At 37.1% G+C, this 25288-nt stretch overlaps 1 protein-coding gene across 1 annotated transcript; it reads right to left on the bottom strand.

The window, feature by feature from the left end:
- Window positions 1-4587: 4587 nt before the first annotated feature.
- On the bottom strand, window positions 4588-23517 carry LOC122145304 (tyrosine-protein kinase RYK-like). The gene is made up of 6 exons (XM_042758230.1): window positions 22517-23517; window positions 7455-7576; window positions 6853-6952; window positions 5839-5970; window positions 4794-4859; window positions 4588-4685 (listed from the first exon to the last, which is right to left on the bottom strand). Exons 3-6 carry the CDS (start codon window positions 6908-6910, stop codon window positions 4600-4602), a joined length of 342 nt encoding a protein of 113 aa, XP_042614164.1. The 5' UTR covers window positions 6911-6952; window positions 7455-7576; window positions 22517-23517; the 3' UTR covers window positions 4588-4599.
- Between the last annotated feature and the right edge of the window lie 1771 nt (window positions 23518-25288).

Here is a 25288-nt window from a genome sequence, read left to right as displayed (position 1 = left end):
AATACAATTGGTTTAATCAGATTAACCAGCTTTAGTTTTGCCAAACAACAATTTATTATAAATAATAAATCCAGCTTCAGCTTCATCAAGATTGTGGCCACACGTACATGATGAAAGTCTCACAGTGATGGAAAAAAAAGATGCATACAGAGGGGATTTACTGCACTGAGATTTGCAAGAATGCAAGTCAAATAAGACATGTTCTTGACGCACAATTTTGTTTATGTTGTATAGCTTTAGGATCCTAATGAACATCTTGTGCACACACAAACCCAAATCTTCTGTGCAAGTCTAAAGCTGTGCGTGGTCACAAGGCCCAGCAGAGAGCTTTCTGTCCGCTGTTTGGACTCCAATTAAGCTGCTTGAGTGCAGATTTCCCGCCTGATTTTTCTTGAGCACAAAACTCTTGTGTGATCCAACAAAATTATTATTTGCAGGGGGAAGTGGTCTAACCTCAAGCTGAGCGGACAACTGCATACTGACGCATTTGTGCTTGCCGTGATGCAATTTCAGTTGAATAGTCATTCAAAAGAACCACTATTAGAAAGATATACAGTTCGTGTCACGGAGATAAACACTGCCTACTAAGAATCAAGTGCTGGTTCAAAAGCAGTTATTTTTTCTTGGTTGTGGTTTCCATGTGCGTCTATGAGGCTTGTGGGATTAGATACGCTTCATTGTAAGACCCGTAGCGTAGTGTGACTCTCTCTCTTGGAGAAGCATGCGATGATACTTTGACAGCTTTCGCTTGGCCTCTAAGGACGCAGGAGAGCGCTTCTCAAGTCTTTCTCTCTATCCGCAGCGTAGGGGTACAAACCTGAAATCAGACACACACACAATGCCTGCATTAAAATAAGTGTTAACCAATTCACATTAGAACTAAGTTAAAAAGCACTTTGTCTAATTACAGACAAATCAAAAACAAAGATGATCATGGACATGAAAGAGGTTTGCAGCGTTATTTCCTAACAACATGGAAGTATTTAGACGCTTCATCAATTAAGTAAAAAACCCCAGCTTTGCCCAAGGCCAAATACGGGTGCAGTTGTCACTTTTGCACAAACTACTTGTTTTGGTGTCTTTAAAACCCAATTATCCAGTTATACAGTCAATGTATTAGATGTGTTGCTAGAGAGCTGTGTTTTATTATTGTCATTTAGCTTGCTGCAGTGTACTTTAAAAACAATCAAGCCAATACACACATGAAAAATAAATAAAAAAAAACAAATACCAATACATAAGGCTGTATTAAATTTGCGTGAGTCTAACTGCATGTGTTGTTTTTAGGTTTTGGAACAATTTTCTCCACTCTGCCTTGTGGTAACATATATTTATGTGATTATATAAATAAATTATTTGATAAACTATAAACGCTGCTTGACACAATCAGTGATTGTATACAGACCATATAAATAAAGGTGACCTTGATTATGAATACGAAAACGAAATGTAAATATCACTTTTTCACTTAACAATACAACTAGCCAGTATTCTGATCGATATTTAGACTCAAATTCTCTAACCCCCCTTCACCCCACTTAGCCTCTCCCTCTAAATGTGCATGATGCTGCCCCCAAGTGGTTATTATAGGTAAACTAAGGACCAAAAAAATAAGGACAACATTCCCTATAGTCAACTCTACACAGTCCAAATGCGTCTGTAAAAAAAACAAAACAAACAAATGCATCCACAAAGTTTCACTAAAATAATATAAAGCTGTAGTATAGTTTTTAAAACTCAACATAATAAGACCGAAAAATACCTTTTGTAATCTTTTGTAATGATAAATGTTTCTATGTTGGTGTATGCATAAAAAAAGTGCATTCGACGGTAGACATTGATTTCTATAGCATTTTTTTTTTTACAAACCTATGGTAAGTCAGCGTTTGGTTACCACATTCTTCAGCTCATTAAGGTTTGCGAACAACACGAGGGTTGAGTAAATGATGATTAGGAATTTTAATTTTGGGTGGTGGTGAACTTAATTTACCACGGCTGCTTTTTCAATCTGAGTTTACCTTCTTGTCATGCAAAACGAGACACACGTCTTTTGCGCTTTGCATCACTGTGAGTACACTGTGTAAACCATTACTGAAACGAGCTCAGTGTAAACGAAATATAAACAACAAACAACAAAAATGGTGATGGTGGAGGAAGAAGAAACAGGTTAAAGGCTTTAGCATCAGGTTAAGTGAACATGATTAAGTCATGATTCCCTGTTTGCTCTCTCTATCTGCTACACAGCAGCAGAACCTTACTTTTGGTTTCGTGTGAGGGGGCACCAGGGTGAGGAAGGAGGCGCCTGCAAGCTGGAGCATGGGTGCAGAGCCAGTATTGAGCATCTGATAGAAGTAGGAAGAGGTGGAGGGAGGGACAGAGTGAGCAGAGAGAAAAAAAAAAAGAAAGATGGAGAGAGGTTATACAACCCAAGTAGAATGAAGGATGTAATATCATTAGCAGGCGAAGATGGAGCACTGAGCTATTCCACACACAAGAACAAGGTGAGACAAGGGGAAGGAAACGCATGTATAAGCATGAGGAAACAGATAGTGCACCAAGCATGTAAGACCACTAGGAGGCACTACACACAATGTATGTACACAGTCTGGGCAAAATGGAGCCAAATATGTCCAAGATCAACTATCCACACTGGTTTATGAAAATAACTTACACAACATGATTGTTCTCTAAGGGAGAGTATTCACTAAGGCTGGTCTTAAAATATTCAAATTCAAGATTACACCTAAACATTTTAAAGTACTTAGCTGCATAAATTGCTTACTATTGAGTATGTTCTGCATCTTACTTCTAGCCCGTTCTATATGCAGGTATGCATGTATGAAAACAATTCGGATATATAACATTAGTATTGGAAAAGGGGTGGAGGTGGTCAGCTTCCCGTGGTGGAAAAAAATAAATAAATAAAAAGACAACAACCTAAGTGTGAAGAAACAGCTCTAAGGTGGCACTAGCGAATGACAGTGAAGGATTGAGCAAATACCAGGAGACTGACATATGACTTTGGTACTATGTGAGGGGACGTGACAACCTTAAGTACGCATACACAAGAAACATTTATACCCATTCTGACCACACAAAAACAATAATGCTGGACTAACCTTAAGGGGAAAAAATGTGGAGGGGGAATGTGCGTGTCTATTTATTCCAACCTTCTGATTCTAGTTTAGCTAATTTAATCATTCGTTTCCAATTTTCTCATTTATAAAGGAATGCACATTTGGTGTATACACGGCAAGACAAAAAGCTGCCAGAGGTGTGAAATTTAGAACAATTTAACAAGCTGCTTTCTTAGCCACGGGGAGCAAAGCATCCTGGTGATGTTTATCTGCTCTTTGAGCTACTTCTCCTGGTGGAGACACAGGTTTCTGACTGGTTTCGGGTTTCATTTTAAACATGGAAGAGGAGTGCAGATGGTTACGGCAGATGGTTAAGATGTTTGAGAGAGTTGCTGATCTGAGGTCAGGGGTGAGAGACGTGGTGTGATCGCAGTCTTACTGGTGACAGGTGTAGCGTTGTTGGGGGTGTCCGCCCTCAGGTACTGGGGTGGTGGTTGGGTGGAAGGCTGAGACAGACCCTGAGAGCTTCCAACTGTCGCTGACGCTAAAAGATTTAGTGAGAGGAAAGTATGACTACTTTAGGAATGAAATGCACCAATTTGAAAGGTACTTTGGCTTATATCACGACTTACTATAATAACCTAAAATCTGTTTACTAAAACAGACCAGTCTTTCTTTTTTAAATGCTTTCACAGCCTCTATTATGATGAAATCTTCTTTTTTTCTTTTCAAAAGGTGCAGGGTTTTACCTGGCCCTGAACCCCAGTGCATTTAAAAACTAAGTGCTGCGTAATTGTCCCAATTAAAGCCATTAGACTCCAACTCCAAAGGTTAAACACTGAGGCCCCTGTAGAAAGACCTAAAATGCTGCAGGTTTAACCTGCCTCATGAAACTCATTGAACCTAATCATGATCTAATGTCACTGACTCATCATCATCATCATCATTAAACAGTTCTGGTTTCTTCTGATCGACTACTTGGGCTGTGGAGCAAAAACAATCCACCGGTAGAATATGAAGTCTGAGCACATTCTTGTTCTGAGGTTGATATGTTTTAGAAGATAAACGGAGCTCTGTGTCTCTTCTTGTAAAATCTAATCTACCAACCTTTTATAATTCTGAAAAAGACAGCTTTTTGTACTGATGCCCAATTCAATTTCAGAAAAAACACAGTGAAACTACCCAGCTCTGGTATGAAATTAGTAGGAGATGAGATGTTTTTTTCCTGTCTTCTTCTGACAACCCACAATGAATAGAAAAAATAAATAAATAAACACACAGACACACACACACACAGAGAGAGAGAGAGCGAGAGAGCAAATGACCAGAAACACTATAAAAAATTTTAATTTGATCTATACTACTGAGAACTACTGAGTAGTACTGAGACCACTACTGTTTTGGTGCAGTTAAACTAACTAAACAATAAAACACAGAAGTGCATACATTACACGCACCTGTCATCCATTTCCCACTCTCTTCATGCTGTGGATGGTGTCATCCAACACAGCGAGGATGATGGCTACCAGGAAGATGACGATGCAGGCACACACACACGCTGATGTAGAAAAACTCGTGTGGATGTGGTGGGAGCATTTGAACTGCTCGCTAAGACCAAAAGAGGGGAGAGAGTTTACAAGAGAGCTGAGTGAAGACTGTCCTCACTGTAGAACCACATTCACTAAAAAGGCCAAATAATAAATTGTAAATACTCACGATCTATTCTCTGTATGGTTGTGTTTGGGAATGGCAGAGTTTTGGGGGGCTCCAGCTGCTCAATTCCTGTAAAGTAAAACAATGAGGGGAAGGATCAGCAAAGAGCAAGGCATATACCAGTTTACTGTTTTATATCACTGAATGTTGCCAATCAGAGTAACTAGAATTTGCTTACAGAAAATTACAGAATTTTTCACAGCAAATTAAAAAAATAAATAAATAAAAAATATGTATGCAGGACCAATCACATAAAAAAAAAGATTTGTTGCAGATTAAAGATTAAAGGGACTTTGCCCATCACAGATAATATATATATATACACACACATTTATTTTCTGTGACAAGCAAAGGCTCTTTAATTCTCATTATATCTCGTTATTGTATTTTACAAAAAGATACTATAATACAATAAATTATGCTGATTCTGATACAAATCAAAGTCTAAAAAGCAATTTTGTTTATACTTCACTGTAATTACTTTTCTTTGATTATGATACTGAGAACAATATTTTCCTTTTCTTTGATTTTGGGGTGAAATGTGACATTGTCTTGATGGGTCTCATGAGATTCATCCAAAAACATGAACTGGTTAATTGTGGTCTCTATGTTTGGTTTGTAAATTGCTGCCAGGGCAGTAAAATCTCACTCCTTCCATACAAAGTATAAGACACAATATCTTCTTGAGCACCGCATACACATGCTGACCCAGTTATTCCACAAGGGAGAGAAAATTGGGGCATACACCAAACTCTTTTTCTTCTCCGGCAGTTAATTTGGCTCATGTGCTTCAAATAAGCAGGGAATAAATTCACTGGCTATTTCCTCGGGGAAGCATATGACAGAAAGCCTGTGTTATGATCATCTTTGCAGTCTGTGGCAATGTGAAACCTGACACACATCTGCCAACACACACAAAACTCACAGCATATTTTACAGAAAGAAAAAAAAAAATAGAGTGAAAAGAAAACACTAACATGTACTAAGATCCTTCAGAAACAAAGATGGATTGGAGGAAATAAGGTAAAAATGTATGAAAAAATCTTACTTCTGTAACACATTTTCCTGCGTTTGAAGTTAAGCACTGTGAAGTTGTTGACGGTTGTAGTCAGGTTCAACTGCACTGTTAGCACAGCCTCTCCATCAGCCTTTCCAGAGCAGAAAATATCCACTCTGAACACTGGAGTGACACACAGAAAGCATGCTTACTGGAAGACCAAATTTGATTTTATCAAATATTCAAGTTGTAAACACTAGCATTTGCCCAATCCTACTAAACTACATAAGATGACCAGTTAAAGACCTGTTCACACCAATATGAATGTTCGGCACATAGATTTGGTCCATTTATTGCACTGTTGTTCAGACAATGCAAAAAACATCAAACAGGCTGCATACAAATGCAAAAAACTCTCTTGACAGTAAGTGATGCAAACAGTATTACTGACAGTATGTTTTCTAAGAGCCATTTAGATTTTGTTTTCACTATGGTGCTTATCAGGCAACACCAAATACAAGAGTACCGAGACAAGACAGCCAGCACAGGATTTTTCCTCTGCTATTCACTGTCGCTTAGCAAAATCATCTGTTCGGAAGCGCCATCAAGTCACCAATAGTTTTATGTAACTGCAGCGGCTCTGGGCATGTAAACAAAAGCATGAATCGTATAGGCTGCTCTTTATTCACAGTGCAATTGAGAAGAGATTTTAACACCTCTCTGTGAAAAAAAAAATGCAGTTGCATTGACGCCATGTAAATGTTAATGCTGCATTAACCGCCGTTCATTCAAATTAAAATGCTTATTGCACCAAATCTGTCTTGGTGTGCACAGGCCTAACAGGAACTGAGTAGATAAAACCTTAAAAAAGAAAGCTGTGGGTTCTTAAGTTGTGATATATAAACTTTTTATAAATAAATGTCTGACAAGAATCATTTTACCAATAGAACAGGTCATTTTTATGCAAGGACCTTTAAACATACAAAGACGGAGTCATAATCTTTTCACTTGAATATAGAACAAATGACAGGAAGAAAAAAAAAAAGAGAGAAATAGTTCACTCACCTGAACGAGTGCGCGGGACCTCCCCCTGAGCAGAGATGTTGCTCTGAGGTTGATCCATGGCTGAAGTGTTTTCCACTTGAAACCCTAACCTGTAATCCACCTAAACAGAAAACAAGGATTATGGAAAATATATATATATAGTTATCATAGATAAAGCAATTACAAAAGTTTGGGATTGGTATGTTTTTTATTTGGTTTTGAAAAAAAAGTCTATTTCACTCATCAAGGCTGCATTTATTTGAGTAAAGCATGTGGTAAAGCATGTATATGCAGTTAAACAACAGTAGTATTGTGAAATATTACAATTTAAAAGTTGATTTCCATTATGTAATCAATGTGATGACATGTCATTACTTTGGTCTTTAGTGCCTTTAATGATCCTTCCAATACACCATTCAGCTGATTTGTTGCTTAAGAAAGCTTTATTATAATTATCACAGTTGAAAATGTTTGTGCTGCTTGATATTTTGTGGAAGCCATTCATTTTTTTTAGGATTCTTTGTTGAAACAAAGTACAAAAAAATGAACAAAGTAAACAACAACAAATACTGACACAAAACTTGTGAATGGTAGTTTACATAGGATACATGAACAGGGCCAACCTTGCTGCTGGAGTGCCACGTGAAATGTAGGCTGTTAGTGTCACTGGGGACAGGCAGGATGAAGGAAAGGGCATAATGATTTACCACATCATCCCTCACATAGTACAACTCAGCATCGAGACCTGTAAAGTGAGTGAGAGAGAGAGAGAGAAAAATAATTTAAAAACGATATAACTGATAAGAATGACAGAATTTAAACTGTTAAACACTTTTTTTTTTTTTTCACATTCACACAACCACCCAGGAATAAAATATAGACTCCATATCTGCTCTCACACTTTGAATGGGTTAAATGCAGAGCACAAATTCTGAGTATGGGTCACCATACTTGGCTGTATGTCACTTCACTTTTTATATTTCATCATCAAAACATCCTACATGCTCATTTAGGCTTAATGTATTCCACAGCGTCTGGAAGTATATGGTGCAAGAGGAAACCATGGCAACAATACATAAAATACATTCTTTCAGTGTGGTGAACAACCACTGTCTGACATATTTCCACTTCCTTGCAGGAAAAAGCAAGATTTGGATCCATTATATCATAGAGGGCAGGTATGACAGCCACTGAAACCTGCTGATATTCTTGAATGTTTCACATAAAGTTGATGGGACCTATGAAACTACCAAAAAACTGCCACCCCAAGTTTTGACCACAGTCATTCATTCCTCTCTCTAGCCTGTCCATTTAGAACCACATGGAATGGTTTTCATCCTTTATATACCAAGAACAATATCCTCAGTGTGCCACCTACTCCATACAGTGAAAGAAAAACGTTCAAGTGTAGTATGTTTATGTTTAAGGACTTCACCCCTCAAAGCAAAACATCTCTGCTCTCCCCTCCCTGGCCTCCATTTTCTAACGACGCTGTCATCTAAACAGTGTTTCCTTCCCGGCTACATTCCTGGGAGAGACTCGACCTGAAAAGCCTTTCTCCCAGTCAGCACAGCACACCTGCGATCCCAGTTTCTACTGCAACCAGCCCCCAATGAACAGCTGGAGAGTGCAGTGATGATGAACACAAGACTGAAATCTAAAGTGGAGGCTGTTTCCCACACGAATGAGACGCAGTGACGTGTGAAGCTGATTGACAGCTGGAATCTTCTGCCATGCCTTGGGGCAAAACCTTATCATGACTGAAAGGCCCCGTTGAGGGTGACTGGAGCCCATCAGTCTGTCATAGGGTCTGCTCAAACATAAGGGGGATGGGAGTACACATACCCTTTCTAAAACAACAGTAGATGATTATTATTATTATTATTTTGCTAAAATTTTAGATGTTTTAGATGTACATGCTTAGAGACAACATGAAATCAATATACACTTCTGCTCAAAAGTTTGGGGTCAAAGTTTATGCTCACCAATGTGCAATTTGATCAAAAATACAGAGAAAAAAAAAACTACAATTCAAAATATCTGTTTTTCTAGATTAATACATCTTAAACTTTCCACAGCCATGACTCCTGTCTTCAGTGTCACATTATCCTTAATATGCCGATTTGATGCTCAGAACAATGTCTTATTATCAATGATGAAAACATCTGTACCAGGGCTTGAATTTCGCCGCCGGATTGCGGGGATTGTGTGCCTAATTCTACTCATTCCCGCAGTTTCCGCGCTTGCAAAGTGGGAAATTCCCACAAATATTTCAGCGTGAAAGACGCTCGGGACAGATGACAGAACATATTATTTGCACGTGCTTTTGAGTCTTACATATTTAAACATTCAATTCAATTCATTCAAGTGCGCACATAGAGCGCATCTGAGAGCCGAACTACACGCTGCAGAGAACAGCTTTTAGAAGAATGTAAATATGTGCTATGCACTTTTTAATTACGGTATTAAATAAAAAATAAAAATAAAAAGTGTCCGTGTTGCTTTCAGTTAGAATTACAACTTGATCATGTGTTATTAAGTAACTCTTAAGTGTGGAGCTAGCAAATGATAAAATCTTTTATTAGTGAATGCAAAAAAAAAAAAAAAATTAAAATAATTTTACATTAAAGTGATAGTTTGGTTTGCATAGATTAAAGCTTAATCTAGCTCAGGATTTTTTTGATCATTATAACAATATAAGATGTTTTAAGAGAGCAAATGTTTTGAATAAAATAATTTACCCCAAAATAAAACGTCTTATCCCTTACCTTTATTTAGTTCCATATCCATATGTCAGGCAGAATGTTGCATCAGTCAGTTACTTTTACATACAGTTAATTAAATGGTGAATAAAAAAAGTCTCTCTGTCTGTCATCTCAGTTTTTTGTGTGCCAAATATATTTATTTGTATTTGTAATAAATGAATTGTATAATTGTAATTGTCTTACAATAATATAATTGTTTGAAATTACCTTGTCGTATTTATTAGTTCGAATATGTGTAATTGTAAAACTAATTGTATAAGCTGAATAATAGAACAAAGCCTACTGATTAATCAGTGAAATAATCAACGATCAGTCAATTAATTGTTGTAATAATAATTAGATTAATCAAAGATAATAATTTTATGCCCCCTTCAGTAAAGCCTTTAAGCTCCACAAATATCACCTTTTCTAGCCAAACAGAGACATTCAGCACCAGCTAGCAGCATTAAAGGATAGTTTGAGTTAACAGAAATCTGCCCTCCAGTGATATGAGGCTGCCGACCTATGGAGCAAATAGGCTGTGTGTGGCCCCCAAAACAGACACAATCAAGATGCAGGAGTCCTCAAAGTTCAGACAGACGTCTCGACTAACATAATCCTCTGAGCACAAAGAATAAGAAAAATTAGCCAGCTGTGAGAGACTACTGAGGCATGACTTATACTACAGACATACCCACAGACTTGATACTAATTAACATTCCCATGTCTTGCACCATGTGACCTGTCTGAAACCTACTTTTGTCCACACTGCTTTGATACACTTATACAGCCATGCGAGTAGTAGACTCAGAACCAGACCACTATCTGGTGCTCACTGTAGCTTTTTCTGGCCATGAATCTTCTAGCCACTTAGAAAAGAAGAGGCCATCTGACTGACATAAAGCGACCAAGAACAATTCACTTTGACATTTAATCTGAAAAATATTTAAAAATAAATAAAACTACATATTAGGCTACAGGTTTTGAAAGCATTGATACCGTTTTGTACAGATAACATCATGATGATCATTGTATTTGTTTTACCGAATGCAGTATCCCGTCAGCAATAACGTGACTGTGCTCTCTATGGGCTTTTTTTGATTATTGCCAGTTTAAGTGTCACAGATTCAGTGTTGCCAGGTTTTGCTATGGTAACAATAAATAATTTAAATAAATAAATAAAAATAAATAATAATAATAATTTGCTAACCCTCAACTGTAACTTCCTACTTTATTAACTTGCTATAGTGACATATTAAGTGGGAAAAAAAAGTCTGAGGATGCTCATAATAACTAGATCTGGCAAAACAACGGAGGCTGGGTCTGCGCTCTCACTCCAAACTCCCTCTCAAGCCCCATTCACATGAATTCCTCCCCATCATTTTCACACCATTGACATTGTAAAACGTAGACAAACTGTCTAAACTGGATTATACCTGCAGACACAGGTGGTTTTTAAAGTGCTAATTAGTCAGAAAACTTCAAATTGTATTTTTGAATATTAAAACATTTACGGAGGTACCATGCACAAAAGACAGGTTTTTTAAAATAAATCTGCATCCTCTTACTTTCAAGTTATATAAAACCAACCGGATTGGAACTGCCAGTTTCCAACTTTTGCCATTTCTGTATACAATATGCATCAAATGGTCAGTGAACAGACTGTGGACGTCTGTACCATCTGAGGCTGAGACTAAGTGAGCAGAGGCAGGAAAAGTTGAAAGTTGTAATGAAATACACAGAAGGGACATTTTTTTTTAACTGAAATTCCATCTTTTCTCAATCTCTGACACTTAAACAAGGATATACTGAGAAAGGAATTTGCAGGAGGAACAAGCCTCAGCTCAGTCATTGACTGAGCCCACAAAACAGTGGATGAAGAGGGTGTCGAAGTTCATGGGTCAAGTGTGCTCAACCCTCTGACCAGAAGTTTCAAAAAGAAAGCAGGAGGTTGTTTGAAAACAGTTTCCTGTGTGGCATAAAGTGCCCCCACCCTTGAAGAAGAGGTCCATTACAGGATAATTAGGAGATTGAGTTTATTATAACATATGTGCAGTCTGTGTTTTCAAGCTTGTTTATTTGTGACTCTGTGGGGACCATTTTTTAACCTCTTTTCTTTATGCTCAAGTAACAAGTATATTTCAAAAGAGCTGCGGTTAACCATACGTCTTGAAAAAAAAAAAAAAAAGTGGTTTCCGCTTGCTGCAAAACTAAATCTTTGCATCCCCCTCACAGCAGTGCTCTGTAATGTCTTTTTATGTAGCTTCAAAACCCCTTTCATGGTTCAATTGCTTCCACTCTGAAAAAGCAGAGACCAGGGAGAAAACATGTCCACGGGGCGAGACTTCGATACAGCATTATGTCGGTGGATCTTGCGCAAAGAGCTTGCCAAAGATCCAGCTTTGTTTGAGAGTCATCTTCAAGCTTGCCAGTGAACAAAAGAGATGATCTTATAAAAGACATGGCAGAACTGGAAGTGCAAAGAGAACAGGCCAGACTAAATTCTTAGATAAATCAGAGTAATGTGTCAATGTGTCAAAAAAATACCACTCTATGATGGTTTAAAAATCATCAAAACATACTACTTAGGATGTAATTACTTCAGAACAAGACTTTTCTGTTTTAAACACTCAACACAGAATAAAACTGCAGTTACAGACAATACATGAATAACAATACATGAATGAAATGAAAAGACATGAATGATTTACATCCATGTAATTCCCCACAGCCAAAGGTACAGACCTGCGGTTTTGGATTTCTTGGCCTCTGGAGATCACATTTCTGTCTTCAGAAAGGTACAAACAAAAAGCGAGAGCCAGGAGAAGAGGTAAGCACAGGTAGAACAAAGAGGCTCTTGTACTCAGAGTTCGATTTATCCTCAATCCCTCAGTGCACAGGACATAACAGCAGTCAAGCTCAGAGAGTGAGTGGGTGGGATGGAGGGGAGAGCGGCTATGTTTTGTATTGATCAAGTTCTAGCATAACAAACCAAGTAAGAACTCGACAGACCATCAGTTTACATGCAGACTTGAAGTATTTCAAAAAGCTTGATTTCAGAATCTTAATTTCAGATTTCAAATCCTGAAAAGCTGTTTCTAATTTGCATGGGCTGGTATGAAATTTTGATGGTATGACAACCTTATCACAATCAAAACATCACAGTTTCACGGTATTGTGATTACGGATCTGAAATGACTTGTTCTTAAATAGATGTGATATAAACAATTTCAAAAAAAAAAATTAAATGGTGTTCACCTCACAAACAATCGAAAATCCTGTGACTGACTCTTCCTCAGATATGCACATTGTTTTCGGGTACTAAACAAGTTGCTGTTTTCCGGTGGACTCAAAAGCCGGCGCACTCCAGAATGAAAGCTGGGTCGTAATAATAATAATAAGTTTGAATTCTTTTATATGTTTAATATAAATCAGTATTATGGCTGTATTTGATTGCCCATGATTGGCGTAATACTGCGTGTAGTAAACCTTTTCGTATGTTCCAGTCTTATTAAAATGATGCTATATGCTGATAACCAAGCGTAATTATTTATTATTATTTTTTACAATGAAACAGACAAGCAAAAAAGACAGATTAGAGACATATATCTTTATTATTAACTAGGGCTGTGTATTGGCAAGAATCTGGCGATACGATATGTATCACGATACAGGGATATGTTGTGATACCCTGCGATCTTGTAAGCAAGGCGATATATTGGGATATTTCTTATTTTAGAAATGGGACATACTTTTTGGAAAGTTGTCATTAGAAGCACACCACCATAAGCAAAACCTTAGCAAAAAAATCAATAGGCCTAAATAAATAAAAAATTATTTAACCAGAACACAGTGGGATCTGCATTTGCAATAATCAGTCCCTGTAACATTCAATGTTATTGAACTACTTTTTGTGCAGTGTGTAGAGTGGCGAAATTAAAGTGCTTGCAGGATTCTTTAGTTAAATTTAAATGTATAAAATGTATTCTATATAAAAAAAACACCATATATATTTTTAGACCCTGCTTTTTAAAGGTTCGTTTAAGTTTAGAATTTTCACATACAATGTCATAACATTTTGATTATGTTGAGAACCGTTCATCCAATCGACTTCCAAGTGGCGGGTGTGTTGCTGCGGACCCAAGGGAGTGTAGTGTTGCATTTTGGTGCAATATGGACACGCGACACATTCAGAATTAATAAACTTTTATTAAATTACAGAACAGCTTGAGCCTAAGTGGTGTGCCTCTCGCGGGCAGGGCTTATATGCTCCAAGAATGGACACTGCACTAGTGATACAAAACACACAGGTCTGTTAAGAGCAATACTTTTAATATAGACAAATTACAATTAGGCTGAGCTACTATACGTTTTTTTTATGACTGTCGTATTCGCAAGTATTTTCCAAGCATTTGTCTTCTCTTCCAGATGAACAGAAGCATGACATTCATGACGATCACTCATGGGGCGATTCATATTCAAGCGCGAATGAGAACCGTTTCGAGGGGGATGCCAGGTGTTAATATTTGAATCTCAAAATTGAAAATCGAATGCCAGGGAATATACATATACATCCAGCCCTAGAAAATACATGAAATATGTACAATCACTGAGACAGTGACACGAGCACCACCCTAACTGCACAAAACGCCCCCAACACAAGAGAAAGCTGCAGCCGACTTTACCGCCTGCCCGCGCCACGGTACCAGGGCGGACGTTACCAAAAAAGCCCAAATGACACCACACTTCAACTTTGTACACTGACAGCGAACTATATTAATGCTAACATTAGTGGTGCGCCTTAATGCTAGTATTTTCTCTCACTGTTTAAGTTCAGAGATGAAGACTGCTATCTAGCGGTCGGGATATGAACTCAAAATGAAACAACTGCCTTGAATCTTGTATGATTATTATTATTATTTTTTTTTTTTTAAATATCGATATTCTGTTTTTGAGAATCGATACAGTATCGCTTTTCATTTGTTTGTTTTTTTGTAGATGTTTCTGCAAAAGAAAAGGAAAGGCTGCACTAATTGTTTAAATTTTATAATTTAGATTTTAATAAATATTTTTATTAATAGTAATAATAGTTCAGTGTTCACAGGATGCAGTGTTCACACAGGGGTGTGGAAGCCAAAAGGGCAGAGGAGTCAACCCTAATCTAAAGAAAGCGGTGGCACATGCAAAATAAGGAGATCTGGGGCCTCATTATTGTCATCAAGAATGTTAGCATGGTGGCTATATTGGAGTCCCTCGATTGTAAGAGTTCAGCACAGATGGTCAGGAGGGTAATCAGTGTAATACCAAACAGGTGTGGGCTAAAAGTAAATGATAAACTAGCAGGCAGGCAGACCCAGAATGCAACGCTGCAATGGACAGAAAACCACTTTCAGATGTGACTGTGGCACTTCCAGGCTACCCTTCATAGAGCTGATGTGAACACGTTGTTCGTTGTAAACTGAACTGGATGGGCTGGGAAGAACAGCAGCAGACCTAGCGGAAATGGCAGTGGTGTCACAACTTGGACAGCCGGTGAAAATAACCCAAACTATGGTGAAGTATAGAAAGAAGACCTCTCCCAGCAGACGTCTGACCTCTGGAAGAACACAGCCCAGTTTGAGATCAACTGCAATTACCACACACACACACATTCTACCCTGCAAAATTTCAAAGAGTTTGCTGTTGTTGATAGCCTGAGGTCCCACTAGCATAAATAAATAAATAAAAAAATTCCACACTTTAGAAAATAATTGTCAGCTTCACTAAGAGACTGCATTTAGACAGCCTATTTAAAATTAAACAAAGACCCGAGTGCATGATTTTTTATCCAATCCACTACGAATCCTTCAAAAATACAAACCATGTACATGAATTCACATATCAACATTGATTTCTATAAACCAACATGTCTTTTCATGCAATGAAATGTCCTACAGAGGGAGACAGGATCTGACAAAAGACTTTATGAGTTTACAAATGAGTTTTACTTCAGATTCTGGAAATATTTTCATCCGCTTGTGTGATGATGATCAGCAAATAGTTTTCCACATTTTCTGAGGAAAGTGGTGGTGTACATCTAACATGATGTCATGGCATTGTTATGTAGTTGCTAGGGTGGCCTGAGTGGTTTTTAGCATTGCTATGCCTTACTGACTCAAATCAAAAGTGTCCATGTCACAGCTTCTATGATATTTTGTTCTCTGGATGTGGGTTGGGTCACTCCTTCAATGTAAGTCTATGGATCTCTTTGTTTTGATTAATTGTCTGCTAAGTGAGTAACAAGTCTGATCACTTTAAGTAACAGAATCTCTCTTTAAAGGTGCTGTATGTAAGTTTTTGACTCCACTAAAGCACCTAAATAACATCATATGCTTGCAGATATTTAAGAAACATGCTAAGTTAACATACTTGTTTATCTGAAAAACAATGCTACAGTCAGTTATTCTCCTTTGAAAATGTGTGTTCCAGGCCGGAATGTTGGTCTCTGTTTTGGTTTGTGAAAACACAGCGTATTTCATTCCATTCATCGTGAAGTGCGCTCATTCCTGTTGGTGTCGTCAATCTGGCAACCTGCGTGTGCGTCAAGTCTAACGCCTGTTTCACACATACTCCGTCTGCAGTGCGTATGCAGTCCATGTGCGTTACGTATGTGGTGCAGAAGCTGCACGGACTCATGGTGCTTATACACAGGACGCGTTTGAACTCCGCTACTGATCCACGGCTGTTTAGGCCACACACACAACATTTGTTTATTATTTTGATTTCAAATCATGTAAACAATACAAATAAAAAATAATCTTTTTCAGCATTGTGACTTTTCATCACAGAACAGTAACAATCTTTCATAATCATAGACAGTTTAAACTCAATAAATATAAACAACATATTCATGCTTTTGACTTCTAGGTTTGTATAATAAGCTGCTCAAGCAAGTGGCAACACATTTAAACACAACAATTAGCCTACTTTTCTTGTTAGGATATCGCAAATATTTAAAATTAAAACACAGCTGACAGAAACAGTCGACTCTCGTGCCTTTTGCATTTAAATCTTTATTACAAGCAATCCCAAGGGTCTTAATGAACTTTGTTTTTCTGCTTCCATAAAAGTGCATATATTAAGTTACCTTGTTATCTAAAGGTGCTATTTTTCTTGTTTTAAACCTAGCCAAAAACCCATGTGTTGCATGTGAAACACATAAATGTATAATTAGTATACATTTATTGTGAAATTACTGCATTTCCGTGTCAATCCATGTTAATTTTTACCGCGAACAATGCGCTGTAACTTTAATTTGCGTGCAGCACAGCAAAAATAGACTCGGTACGTAAACAATCGCTGCACTGATGCAGACGCAGCGCTCCTGGAACGCACTGATGGACCGCAACCGCGTGCAGTGTGAATGCTGTAATCCGTTAACATGGATGCGTAAAAAAATACGCAACGCATACACACTGCAAACGGAGTATGTGTGAAACAGGCGTAAGGGGTTGGGTGAATAAACCCTCTACAATATTTTGAATTTGGACTTCAACACCTAGTTCAACCACTTGGTGTCAATCCTACATACAGCACCTTTAAACAGCCACACAAATTCTTGTGTTAAGCAATCATGCACAATGTCTTTATGAACAGTCTGAATGAAAGTTTGGGTGTAATAGACTTTCAATGGAAGGACAAAAATCTCTCAGGTTTCATAAAAAATATCTTCATTTGTGTTTCCAAGATGAACATAAGTCTTAAACTAGACGAGGATGGAAAATTGTTATACCTAACTTAAAGGTAACCAAGACAAACGTCAATAATAACCAAAAGTTGAACGTAATATTTTATTCATATTTTTAGCACAAAGAATCTTCTCTCCTGAATATTTCTACTGTTTCAACAGTATCCTTAAGTTCAAACTGACCAAAACTGGGTAAGACCAGGGTCAACAACTTCTTGTTATATGGGTACACAAACTATTTACTTAATTTGTTATGCTGCTTGAACAGAAAAATTAGTTATTTTTATGTTGGCCAGTGTTATAGCTTGCAAGGAATGAAAGACGGAGACTAATTCTGATCAATATTTTCCAGGACTCAAAGGTTTTTTTTTTTACATTGTAAACAGCCTACCACATATTCTAAAACAGAAAAAGTCTCAAACAAGCATGAAAAGAGCATAGACTAGTGTACTATTAAATAATAGGTTGAGTCATGACCAAAAAAAAACGTTGAAGGGAAAAGGGGCCTACCCCCCATTTAGTGTGGCAGTTCGAATAGACAAGCATTCAAATGAGAATACTACTGCCAGTCATTCCTATTCTATTCATGGACTTCTTTTGTAATAGCTCCCTGCTCGTCTTTCAGCTCGCCTTGAAAGCATTCTTCAACCTCTTTTCTAGCTTTGGGCACATGTTCAAGTCGAGTGACTATGCGGGGCAAAACACAAGAATCTTTCAATGGTACCATACTTTGCCCTGTTATTTTAGAAGCAGCTGTAAGGCAACTTTAATGGAGAATGATTTTACTTGAGACTGGCTGGGGTTTTTAGGCTTGATGGCATTCCAGTCAACCATTATCTCTTCTACCATTACTAGTGAAAATTTGATATGGTGTTCTGAGCAAAGGGCAGAAAAATCCTATAATACAGCGCCCATTTTCCACTACTTCAGTAGACGTGATGCTCTCTACGGATCACTAATGGATCTTCCATGTACCGCAGGCAAAAACAGAAGCACATGCAGAGGGAACTAAACGCCATTGATGAATTAAGTGAAACAACGCCTGGAATGTCTATTTGAATTGACAGTAAATAATAATCGTGTGTATTTTAATTAGTAACTTGTCAATTATAAGTAACCTAGACTTTTATTTTAATCCCCAATTTGGTTAAAGGCCACCGCAGATGAGCAACATGGGTGTGTGGGAGGCACAGGAAGCTCCAGGTGCTTCAGCAGGGGTATAATAAGTGTCTAAGTGTGTGTGTTTATTTATGTGTGATGACCAAAGGTCCCTGAAACCCCCTGAAGGATTTATAGGCTCGGAGAGAGGCAAGCACATTTGGAGAAATAATTACTAATACTGCCAGAAAGTATCTCAGTAAATGGCAACCCCACATGAGCACTGCTGGGAAGTTCTGGGTGTCCTTTAAGAGTTGTTCTGTTTGTTGAAGTCAATATGAGAACAAAACCTTTTTCCTTAATAAAAGTGGTCTTTGTGCAGAATTCTTTCAGTGCACACTATTCCAAAGTATTTGAAATACATAATACGTACATAATAGTAATTGAAATACATAATTAGCTGTGGCTGGCTTTGGATGTTTCACAATCCAATCAATTGTCAATAGATAATTAGGTCCTGTAATGCCCTATGATTTCTGTGATGTGGAACACGTGGACAGAATTGCAGAATTCAGTCATAAAATCCAAATTTACAGATTTACATAATGCAGAATATCACAGAATTTGCCATATTTTTGATGGATAAATCAAAAGTAGTTCAATAAACAAATCAAAACATGATGTGAACAACTGTCTGTGAATATTAAGCTGCAAAAATACTATTAAAATATTTCTGTGTGTGAATGAATGGCATGGTTTCGTTTACTACACACATACTGAAGTGCGCGTGACAGCCTCTGAGTGTTTTCAGCCTCTGCTGTCTCATTATGAGGACTTGAACACAGGAACATAATCTCTAGAACTGATCTGAGAGTCACTTCATGAGCATTTGACCATTTAATTTGAGAAAAATATCATATCAATAATATCATATACAAACAGAAACTTAAAAGTCTTTACAGCAACCTGTCAAATTAAAGGTTTGGTTTAACTTGAAGAAACTGTTACAAATATATTACTTAATGTAACGACAGTACTACTACTACTAATGTTAATAATAAAATTATTATTAAAACATTATTTAAAAGGAATATTTACCAATCAATTAATTAGAGATGCTTTTGATTATAAAATTTTTATGAAACCATTCAAATTAAATACAGAAAAATAATGGAAAACAGAATGTGGTAAAAATAAAACATTTCACAGGGCCTTAAAATGTAATTTTTGTTAAACTTTCAATAAATTGCTGTTAAATATTGTAATTCATGATTTCAATTAATTAGACATGCTTTTTGATGAATAAAATTTAATTTAACCATTAAAACAGAAAAAAAGTAGTCTTCTCTTTACTTTTGTTTCATTGAATATCCTTTCTCATTCAGAAATATATCACAGTACACAAATAAAACTGTTACAAATGTTGTATCATGTTGACCTTAAAGGCCTTTATCTCGTAGCTTTGTTTATTTTTTTTATTTTTTTTGGAAACCAAGAAATTCAATAGTTGTTGCGTTGGTTAAAATATTTGGCCTAACAGTCAATATTTTTCCACTGACATCTGCACAAAAAAAAAAATGTTTAGTGAATATTCTGAATTTAGTGATCTATGGCAGGAGAGTCAACAAAGTGTTTTATAGGTTTACAGGCCCAATGTTCAGTCAGTGTGTTCTGGGAACAAACTTTTCATCCCAGACATACCGAGTTCAAGTCACACTAAACATAGACAGATTTGCTTAAGAGGGCAGTAACAGGTAACGATGCAGAAAGTATTCCGACTGGAACTACCATTTGTCAGTTTATGTCACCCACTTAGTCTTTATTTCACTACAGTACACCCTGTCATCACAATAAAAAATTGAAACAGGCCATCGGTTTAAGGTCACCTACATTCTTCACCGATAAAATACTGCAGAAGATATCATCATCTAAAAAAAAAAAGTTTTTGTTCCATTCCAATTGCTCACGGAGGTAATAGATAAAAGCAACTGTGATGATCAACATCAAACAAGATTACAAAGACTAATCCTAAGGCTATTCTTCAATCCAGACACAACTGCTCCTCAAAGTAATGGGACATGCAAAGTTACGTATATTATATTACACTAGTTTTTAAACATGATTATAGGAGCCACATCATAGGGCTTTAAGTCTTTGGCTGAAACCTTTAGGGAGCCAAATTACATTTTTAGATGATAAATTATAGATAAACATTGTTCAGAAGGCTTCAGTCTGTTGAGTCCAGCTTGTTTACTTTTTAACCATGGTCTCTTCTATGTGCTAAAGACTTAAGAATTTAAGTAAGACAAACCACATTTTTTTCTAGTTGTGATTATTATAATTTGACTCCATTTAATTTGTTCCATATAAATCGCACTGCTTTGCAAGAATATGTAAAAACTATCCGATAATATTTTTGAAGTATTTGAATTTTTAGAACACAATTTGTTAATTTCTTACATCCACACATGAATCATTTATTTGCATTATGTATGTAACAACCAGTAGGTAAATAGACAGACAGTATTTACAAAGGATGTGCGAGGCTAGTCGTCTAGTTGACTAAATGATACTGCTCAGTGTTGCCAAGTACACTGTTGCTATCGACTGTTTTTTTAGTCTACGAGTTGAAGCGACAGCAACAGAAATGTATGATCACTAAGATTCAGTTAGCACATGTATAAATGTGGTCAAGGTTAAATAAGTTAACCTTGAAAATGTTTCATCTGCATTCAAAACACTTCAGTTAACGTCTGAGGGTCAATGTGAGGCGCAAATAAACAGAACCACCAAAATTAGCATTCCATTAAAGCTCTACAACTAAACCACAAAATGTTTAACTTTATTTTAAGTCCACTCACGTATTCTTATGGCTGGACTTTACTTTAAGCTCTTTGATCAGTTTTTAAGCAGTGACGATCCTTTCTTTCAGTGCCCATTTACAGAGTTTAGCTCTCATCTCATTAATGAACATTAGTTTCCTGCAGGCCTGCTTTTCCTGAGGCCAGGGTCTGAGGGATCACTTGGACAGCTAGGCTTGAGTCTGTGGAAAGTGCATTGTTTTGAAGAGACAGGTTCCAGATTGTCATGGCTGAGTTGTGGCAGCTTGGTAATGAATCTTGCTTGGTGCTCAAAAGGAGTCAGCACCAGTCATTAATTACAACCACATGAGCCAGTCCTACTACAGCTGCCATCGCAGTCAAGCAAACAGAGCTTGTTCCGTAAGAGGTATCCTCAGAACTCCCCGCCTGCACTGGAACAACATGGCAGTACAGCTGCTGCTTAAGTAAACAAACTTCTATGGGTATGATACAGACAAGGGAGGGCTCGCTTACTCATATGAAAGGAAGGACAGGCTGGTTTGTAACTGCAACGCAGTATAATGTAGTTGAAAACTAAAGACACTGTGATAAGCCTAGCCCCACAGAGACTAGTTTATTGTACTCTTAAACACTTGGCAATGCCAAGTGTTACATCCTCATAAACACAAACTTTTTATACAGACCCAGATGTCAGACTTTTCATTAGACAGCTGTCCATACACGTATCTGCGTTATGCAAGAAACCACTCAGCTCAAGCTATAAATTTCTTACTCTTTCACTGTATATAAAATAAGATGAATTGTCTATGTCCAAAATTTCATCTGAATGTTTATAAGGCCACCCAAAGTATGTGATTTTTTTGAATGTGGTTTCATTTGTTCCCATATTTTGACATAAATTAAGAATGAAATTTAATACAAAACTTATTGGTAGATGGTGTCATGATTTGTTTGGGAAATTGTTTCCACCCACATTTTATGCACAAAATTTGAGTGCCATGCATGCTTAGAGAATGAGACCCAATATCCTAAAACAAGACAATATTTCTACAGTATCACTTGCTGCATAGTCATCACGTCTAGTTAGCGTCAGTACTGAAATTGCGAAAAACAATTCAACATAGATGTGCTTTCTAACTGGCCATCAAGTTTTGTGGTGAGTCAGCTGACACTCTTCATTAAATGAGATCTTGGTATAGCACTATAAATTTGGTCTCATGTCCATTCATGTTTTTCTGAGTGTCAGGATCATCCCCACATAAACACAATGATTTAAAAATCAGCAACTCACTCACCTCCCTCTCACACTGCCATGGAAACTACTGATAAAAGACTGGCCCAGGCCAAATACCTCAACCTCTTGAGGTCTCTCCTAATATGGAGTCAGAGGAAAGTCTGCTGAAGATAAAGACAAGAGATGTGACCTTTAAAAGTTTGGCAGTAAAATTGAGGTTTTTGGTGGAGTGGAGAAGAACGCTCCTCAAGACAGTGGTTTACACTGTGAGACCAGTGAGATGAAGACTGCTCTGGAATAACACCAAAGAGAAGAAGTCAAATAGCCCATCACTAGTGTAGCTCTGCAGAGAATGATTCTCCAGGGGTGTGTGTGATTTGACCATGCAGCTCAGATCTTTGATCCAAGACAGAAATTGAGCTGCTAGATTTTTCAAAGGTTTCTTGTGGACTAGCCGAATATGTCAAAGTATTCAGAATCTCTCTAAAGTTTTACTTGTAGCCATTGCAAAAACCCAGGAATCATCATAAACTAACCAATTCTTAGCAATTTTTAACTGACCCCAATTATTTTCTTATTTACTTATGCATGATTATGCATGTACATTCATGCACCTTACACCTTTTATTCAAAGCATCTTACATCATCTACAAGAATCAAACCCATGACCTGAATCTTTAGTGCAATGCTACACTGCTTGAGCTATAGGAAAGCTTGTTATTCTACATTATCCCCAAGGCAAAAAAAATACTAATAAACATTACCCATTTCTAACTCGACTTTCCTTTGTGGCTGTCACCAAAACCATTTAAGTTTCAATTTCACATGTATCAGACTTTGTACACAAAGAACTGCAAACATCCATTTTTGCATGTGCTATTCATTTTCCAATGGATAGAAGACCAGTCACACACTTTTTCTTAAATTACAAGATCCTATTTTACTCTGAAATAAATTTTTCTCATATTACAGGCATCAAATTGACTGTGAAATTGACTGTTTCAATTAACTAAATGAAACGCAGCCATCTCAAGCCTTAAAAGAGTTGCAACCATGTGTCTGTTGCATCTATTCAAGTAAATCAGAGTGGATGTGTTTCATGACCTAAACATTCCATGAACTGCCATACACTGTCCAAGGCCTTCTAATGATCCCCCAAAATAACTCAGACACAAAAAGGCTGACGCTGTTTGTTAGCAATGAAGAGCTGGATAGTTGAGATTTTTCATCCCAGTGGTGTTGGAACTCTGAAGGAGAGAGTTAAAGCTTTCTCTCTTTACTATATCAGCACTAGGCTGGATGAACGGTGCAGTGATGTCACAAGGGAAAGCCATAGATCCCTACAAGGGAGAAAAGTTTGAAAGTTTGAAAGGCTTTTTTAAAAGTATCTTCACTTCATGCCCGGTTTCACTGCTGTTCTGATACTTTGAGATGACAGTGCTTAACATACTATATTCAGCTCATCTGTACTGATTTTATATACTACTGATCTCCACAACCTCTAACTTCAATAAACACTGAATACTTCTAAAATTTCATTATGGTCTTGAGATCAATGACATGAATTAAATTATATTTTTGTGCAGCACATGACTGCCAAAAACAAAACATCAATTGAGCAGAAACTTGCTGAAATAGACAACAAGGTTTTTAGCAAAAACCATCAAAACACTGCTTTCAGCAGCGGTCTCCATAAAAAGCCAGTGCATTTAATTTTATGCTATGAGTTAACTCACAGATCTGAGAGGGAAGATTGTGATATGAATGTAAATATCACATGAAACATTGCATTTCATCATTTGAAGTGATCAGCAATGAGATGTCCTTTCACACACATCAGCGTCACTATAGAACATGTATAGGATGAGATAATATGTAGTGACATAGCTTTAAAGATGGAGGGGGGGCAAGATTAAGATCTGTGAAAGGAATTACAGGACTCCTGAAAGCTCAGACAGGAAATGACAAGAGCATGTCAGAAAAAGAAAGCAAGAGGAAAGAAAGAAGAGAGGCAGAGTAGAAATTGAAGAATGAGAAAGAACTTGACATATTTAACATAATCCAATAACTTCCAATGTAAGTGAACCATCTGCAATTCTTTTTTTTTTTTTCTTTTGATTTTAAGCTTCTATTATGACATTGCAGAAAAGGGATACAAACAGTACACTATCACAAAAATAGGATTATGGTATTAATTAATATCCGAGTCAAGATATGATTCTTTGTGATTATTTTTGTGTACAATTTACACTAAATTACATTGATTGTTGGTTTACCCCACCCCCCCCCACCCAAGTATTCATGAAAGAAAAATATTGATAACTGGAATGAGAATGTCAACATAATATCAAAACTTTGTGATATAAATATAAAACATAGCAATAATTTTAAATAGAAATGTTATCAACTGGTCCTAACTCCAGAAACTGAGGCATTTGCTTGCAAAACTGTTACATCTGTAATAGCAATATTGGGGAAATTTAGGCTTTGCCACAAAATAGGCCAAATATAAATCCATTTGAGTTAAGAGAAAATGGAAACACATTTATTTAAAGCACCAAAAAAATGGGCATCCATATAACCACAACCGTAAACTTTTAAGTCAAGAATTCCTGTGAGTCATAGAACAGGATCTCTGAACCACATCAGTGGTAATCAGACTCCTGTGCAAAACAGTGGACACCTGATTCTCTGAGGCACTGGCAGTGCAAAACTACAGGCTACTGATGTCCCGTTGATAAATGCATTCAGGGACAATGGCCCTCAGTCTAACAAGGTGGTTTTAATTCCAAGATGGCACCCATTGCTGAACCAGAACAGAGAGCAAAAAATT

The sequence above is a fragment of the Cyprinus carpio genome, chromosome A6 (genome assembly GCF_018340385.1).
Source record: "Cyprinus carpio isolate SPL01 chromosome A6, ASM1834038v1, whole genome shotgun sequence".
Taxonomy (NCBI): Eukaryota; Metazoa; Chordata; class Actinopteri; order Cypriniformes; family Cyprinidae; genus Cyprinus; species Cyprinus carpio.
The sequence above is the reverse complement of the archived record's forward strand: the minus strand, read 5'-3'. Positions and strand labels throughout refer to the sequence as shown.